This window comes from Brassica napus, unplaced genomic scaffold, assembly GCF_020379485.1.
Source record: "Brassica napus cultivar Da-Ae unplaced genomic scaffold, Da-Ae ScsIHWf_880;HRSCAF=1247, whole genome shotgun sequence".
In the NCBI taxonomy this organism is placed as follows: domain Eukaryota; kingdom Viridiplantae; phylum Streptophyta; class Magnoliopsida; order Brassicales; family Brassicaceae; genus Brassica; species Brassica napus.
In genome coordinates this window covers 53,377-60,066 of record NW_026016919.1, presented here as the reverse complement: position 1 = coordinate 60,066, position 6,690 = coordinate 53,377, and the positions used below count along the sequence as shown (strand labels likewise).

At 41.9% G+C, this 6,690-nt stretch overlaps 1 protein-coding gene across 1 annotated transcript; it reads right to left on the bottom strand.

The window, feature by feature from the left end:
• Positions 1 to 1,001: 1,001 nt before the first annotated feature.
• Positions 1,002 to 3,549, bottom strand: LOC125606413. The gene is made up of 6 exons (XM_048775480.1): positions 3,309 to 3,549; positions 3,062 to 3,226; positions 2,421 to 2,966; positions 2,043 to 2,177; positions 1,647 to 1,860; positions 1,002 to 1,581 (listed from the first exon to the last, which is right to left on the bottom strand). Exons 1-6 carry the CDS (start codon positions 3,547 to 3,549, stop codon positions 1,002 to 1,004), a joined length of 1,881 nt encoding a protein of 626 aa, XP_048631437.1.
• Positions 3,550 to 6,690: the final 3,141 nt, after the last annotated feature.

The window sequence follows — 6,690 nt, the reverse complement described above, 5'->3', positions numbered from 1 at the left end:
ATGGTGCATCTTTGGAGCTTGCATATGCTGGCTAACTTGATTCACAGCAAAACATATGTCTGGTCTGGTGATTGTCAAGTAGATCAGCTTCCAACCATCTTCCTATACAGCTTAGCATCTTCAAATGGCTGATTGTTTTCAATCTCCCCCTCAAGCAAACCTTATACCATCCTCAAGAGGTGTCTTAGCTATCTTTCCTCCAAGCTACCAGCGCCCTTCAACAGATCCTGAGTGTACTTCCTTTGAGACATGAACAAGCCCTCCTTGATCTGCATATCTCAATACCCAGAAAATACTTCATCTCTCCCAAATCCTTGATGTCAAACACTGATTTGAGAAACTCCTTAGTAGCCTGAATCCCTGCCTTATCACTTCCTGTGATAATCAAATCATCCACATACACTAGAATAACAATGATCCCTGAAGGTCCTGTCAAGGTGAAGAGAGTGTGATCCAGTTCAGACTTCCTAAAGCCTCTCCCATTGAGAGTGGTACTCAACTTCCTGTACCAAGCTCTAGGTGACTGTTTTAGCCCATATATTGCCTTCTTCAATCTTAAACATTCCCTGGCTTTACTAGATGCTCAAGACCAGGAGGTGGTGGATGCATGTATACTTCATCTTCTAGTTCACCTTGCAGGAAAGCATTCTTCACATCCATTTGCCACAGATCCCACTCCAAGTTTGTTGCAATGGATAACACAATTCGAATTGTGTGAAGCTTAGCCACTGGTGCAAAAGTATCAATGTAGTCTTCCCCATAAGTCTGTGTAAACCCTCTTGCTACCAGCCTGTTTTGCGTCTCTCAATAGTTCCATCTGCCCGGGACGGTATTGATTGTGAAGATCCATCTGCTAGACACAGCCTTCTTCCCTCTTGGTAATTCACTCTCATACAAGTGTCATTCCTGATCATTGCATCCCTTTCATCACCCACTGATTTCTCCAGACCTTATGCTTCATGGCTTCCTCATAAGACCTTGGGATCTCATTCTCATCCAGATTACACATGAAGACCACATGCTCCTCTGGATATGTTGCAAACGAACATACTGCTTGAGTCGGATGTGCTACGGCCTCCGCATTGTAGTATATCCTTGTGTTCACCCAATTTGATGGATCTTTCTTTACCCTGGTACTTCTCCTCAGTGGTTGACCTCTGTTTCTGGTTCCTGAATCCCAACTGACTCGACTGGATTTTGCATAGCTGCCTGCTCATCTCTATCAATCTGCGCATCTCCATCTGATCTTGGACTCTCTCTATCAGCCTGCGCATCTCCATCTGATCTTGGACTCTCTTCTCCTTGTGTCTCTCCTTGATCATGACTTCCTGAATCACTTGCTGTTGTTGTTGCACTCCTGATTCAGCTTCACTTCCCCCCTCATGATCAAGAGGGGACCTCCTTTCACTTTCCTCCTCATGAGTACTTGGGCTTCTTGGTGGTTCTCTTCTTGTTCCCTGATCCTGGGTCATGCTAATCCCAAGATTCTCCAATATTTTCCTCAGATTTGTTGCCTTATCTGATGGCGTTTGTGGAAGATCCTTCAAATCTTCCCATATCTTTTCTTCATAATACCTTTTCCTTCAATGAATTTGACATCTCTAGACACCAACACCCTCCCTGTTATTGGATCATAGCACTTATACCCTTTCTGAGTAATGGAGTATCCAATAAACATAGCCTTAGTGCTCTTTGCATCAAGCTTCTTCCTCAGCTCTCCTGGAACCAATACATAGCAGGTACACCCAAACACTCTCAGATGTTGAATCTGCGGCCTAGCCTTGTTCAGTACCTCAAATGGAGATAGATCCCTCAGAACTTTCGTCGGTGTCCTGTTGATGAGATAACATGCTGAGACAACTGCATCACTCCAAAATCTCTTGGGAACATTAGAATGAAACATCATTGATCTTGCTACTTCCATCAGGTGTTGTTCTTCCTCTCAGCCACACCATTCTGTTGTGGAGTGTAGGGACAGCTGGTTTGATGAACTATCCCATGCTTCATCAGATGATTCTTGAATGCATGGCTAGTGTATTCACCTCCATTGTCTGACCTTAGTACCTTCACAGTAGCATTATAGTGATTAGTGACATAAGCTTGGAAGTTTATAAATGCCTCTAACACTCTATCCTTGGAGGGAAGCAATGTGACCCATGTATACTTAGATTTTTCATCTATGAAAGTCACAAAATACTTATGCTTATCCCTAGATATACATGGAGATGTCCACACATCAGAGTGTATTAAGTCAAAGCATTTCTCATAGACAGTTTCAGATGTGGGAAAGACAGTTTTGCAATGCTTCCCTAGTATGCATGCTTCACATTCAAGGTGATTAACTGATAGATTAGGCATCATTAGCTCAAGGGCGCGAGTATGAGGATGTCCTAATCTAGCATGCCAAGTAATACTATCACAGCCATCAGCAGTACTACTCATGCATATAGAGATAGAGGGTTTAGAGAGCTTAGTTGATTGTAGCTGGTATAGATTGTTGGTACTGCTCCCCTTTCCAATCACTTGACCCGTAACAAGATCTTGAAACTCAACCTCCTGTGGCCTGAATACTACTTGACATTGCAAATCAATAGTAGCTCTCTTTACAGATATCAAATTGGAGGTAAACTGAGGCAGGTACAAGGCTGTTGACTCCCTGTCAAATAGCTTCAAGCTTCCTATCCCTTCTATAGGAATTTTATCTCCATTTGCTATCTGAACATTTCCAGTAGCTGCTCTCACTTCATCCATCAGACTCCTATCACTGATCATGTGATGACTGGCTCCAGAATCCACAATAATAGGTTTAGACCTTACTGAATGACTTCCTTGCTTCTTTGATGCAGTGAGTGCTTTCGCTTTGGCTACAAATGCATCCCATTCTCTTCTGGTAATCACCTCATCAGCTCCACCCTTCTCGTGTCTGTTTGTTAAGCTATCCCCATCTTTTATGTCTCCTATGTATGCTGAATACAAGCTCTTGCCGGTGATTACTTGTTCTAGCTCAGTAATCTTCTCCTCTTATCCGGCTGCATCGCTGCTTGCTCATGCTTCACCAAACCACACACACTCTCCACATCAGGTAGGACTTCTTCCGTGAGGATCTTCCTGACCAGCTTATCATAAGACTTATCTAAACTCAGCAGAAGACTAAACACTTCATCTTGCTCTAGCCTTCTCTTCAGTATGTCTTTATCTGAGGTACTCGGTCTGAGTGCCTTCAACTCTGCCCATAAGCTCTTAAAGCGTTCAAGATGCTTACTGAGCTCTTCTCCATCTTGCCTCAGATTCTCAATGGCCCGCTTAACCACAAAAAACCTTGCATAGATGCGATCTGTCCTCATACACAGCTTCCATACTCTCCCACAACTCCTTAGCTGTCCCTTCATGACCATCAGCTTCCAGGGTTGAACTTGAGAGCGACCTCTGGATGATCCCAAGTGTTCCATGATTCTCTTGAATCCACTTGCCTTCACCCATCTGCTTTGTAATCACTTCACCCCCACGATTCCACTCATCAGGAGTAACTGTTGTACATAGCTCCACCATGGTGTCGTGTTTCCATCTACAAGAAGAGAACCTCAACACACCAAAACCCAGATTACCAAATCTTCAAGCACACTCACAAACCCAGAATCTCCAAGAACACAAATTTGCGGAATGAACTCAGGTTTTAGAGCAACCTGGCTCTGATACCATATTAGATTTGATTTAGTGAGTGTAGAACGTGGATTAAGAGAGAATAAGATTGATTTGAGTAAGTAGATTAAGAGAATTAAGAGATTAGAGTAATGAGAGAGAGTAGAAAGATTAGAGAGAGATAGTCTCAAAACTCAGATTAATTCATTCAGATGAGAGCATACAAGATATAAGGAGATTACAATCATGTCTAGGTTCAGTGAATTCAACTTAGAACCATAAGCATGTGAGGTCAATACAAATAATAGGCTGAGATGCTTCACATGCTTGGACAGGCTGTAAAGTAGCTTTTACCTTTCCAGCTAGCCCCAAACCTTATCCATCCCTCTCTTGGACGAGTTCCTTCATCAGGATAGAGCCAAGGTAACTTCCCAAGTCACTTCCATCCAGACATGGTAACTCCAAAGTAATGAGGTAAATTCTAAAGTTACCATGGTAAATTTCTGAAGTTACTGTCTCTGCCTCATCACTTAACTGAACCCCAAAGCTTCATCTCTCCACTTCTTGATCTTCATCTCAACATGAAGAAGTTATCCCACTTTCTAATCAGGTGATTCCAGTTTCCCAGTTTGGGAATAGGACAGCTTCTTCGTCGTTCCAATAACACCAGGATGAATCACTTTGTAAGAAGCTTGATTTGGATACATAAAGTGGTGGAGAATCACCAGGAAGTTGAATTAATCTCATAGGAGTTGGGATGAAGAAGTTATCCCACTTTCTAATCAGGTGATTCCAGTTTCCCAGTTTGGGAATAGGACAGCTTCTTCGTCGTTCCAATAACACCAGGATGAATCACTTTGTAAGAAGCTTGATTTGGATACATAAAGTGGTGGAGAATCACCAGGAAGTTGAATAAATCTCATAGGAGTTGGGATGAAGAAGTTATCCCACTTTCTAATCAGGTGATTCCAGTTTCCCAGTTTGGGAATAGGACAGCTTCTTCGTCGTTCCAATAACACCAGGATGAATCACTTTGTAAGAAGCTTGATTTGGATACATAAAGTGGTGGAGAATCACCAGGAAGTTGAATTAATCTCATAGGAGTTGGGATGAAGAAGTTATCCCACTTTCTAATCAGGTGATTCCAGTTTCCCAGTTTGGGAATAGGACAGCTTCTTCGTCGTTCCAATAACACCAGGATGAATCACTTTGTAAGAAGCTTGATTTGGATACATAAAGTGGTGGAGAATCACCAGGAAGTTGAATAAATCTCATAGGAGTTGGGATGAAGAAGTTATCCCACTTTCTAATCAGGTGATTCCAGTTTCCCAGTTTGGGAATAGGACAGCTTCTTCGTCGTTCCAATAACACCAGGATGAATCACTTTGTAAGAAGCTTGATTTGGATACATAAAGTGGTGGAGAATCACCAGGAAGTTGAATTAATCTCATAGGAGTTGGGATGAAGAAGTTATCCCACTTTCTAATCAGGTGATTCCAGTTTCCCAGTTTGGGAATAGGACAGCTTCTTCGTCGTTCCAATAACACCAGGATGAATCACTTTGTAAGAAGCTTGATTTGGATACATAAAGTGGTGGAGAATCACCAGGAAGTTGAATAAATCTCATAGGAGTTGGGATGAAGAAGTTATCCCACTTTCTAATCAGGTGATTCCAGTTTCCCAGTTTGGGAATAGGACAGCTTCTTCGTCGTTCCAATAACACCAGGATGAATCACTTTGTAAGAAGCTTGATTTGGATACATAAAGTGGTGGAGAATCACCAGGAAGTTGAATTAATCTCATAGGAGTTGGGATGAAGAAGTTATCCCACTTTCTAATCAGGTGATTCCAGTTTCCCAGTTTGGGAATAGGACAGCTTCTTCGTCGTTCCAATAAACCAGGATGAATCACTTTGTAAGAAGCTTGATTTGGATACATAAAGTGGTGGAGAATCACCAGGAAGTTGAATAATCTCATAGGAGTTGGGATGAAGAAGTTATCCCACTTTCTAATCAGGTGATTCCAGTTTCCCAGTTTGGGAATAGGACAGCTTCTTCGTCGTTCCAATCAAACCAGGATGAATCACTTTGTAAGAAGCTTGATTTGGATACATAAAGTGGTGGAGAATCACCAGGAAGTTGAATTAATCTCATAGGAGTTGGGATGAAGAAGTTATCCCACTTTCTAATCAGGTGATTCCAGTTTCCCAGTTTGGGAATAGGACAGCTTCTTCGTCGTTCCAATAACACCAGGATGAATCACTTTGTAAGAAGCTTGATTTGGATACATAAAGTGGTGGAGAATCACCAGGAAGTTGAATTAATCTCATAGGAGTTGGGATGAAGAAGTTATCCCACTTTCTAATCAGGTGATTCCAGTTTCCCAGTTTGGGAATAGGACAGCTTCTTCGTCGTTCCAATAACACCAGGATGAATCACTTTGTAAGAAGCTTGATTTGGATACATAAAGTGGTGGAGAATCACCAGGAAGTTGAATTAATCTCATAGGAGTTGGGATGAAGAAGTTATCCCACTTTCTAATCAGGTGATTCCAGTTTCCCAGTTTGGGAATAGGACAGCTTCTTCGTCGTTCCAATAACACCAGGATGAATCACTTTGTAAGAAGCTTGATTTGGATACATAAAGTGGTGGAGAATCACCAGGAAGTTGAATTAATCTCATAGGAGTTGGGATGAAGAAGTTATCCCACTTTCTAATCAGGTGATTCCAGTTTCCCAGTTTGGGAATAGGACAGCTTCTTCGTCGTTCCAATAACACCAGGATGAATCACTTTGTAAGAAGCTTGATTTGGATACATAAAGTGGTGGAGAATCACCAGGAAGTTGAATTAATCTCATAGGAGTTGGGATGAAGAAGTTATCCCACTTTCTAATCAGGTGATTCCAGTTTCCCAGTTTGGGAATAGGACAGCTTCTTCGTCGTTCCAATAACACCAGGATGAATCACTTTGTAAGAAGCTTGATTTGGATACATAAAGTGGTGGAGAATCACCAGGAAGTTGAATAAATCTCATAGGAGTTGGGATGAAGAA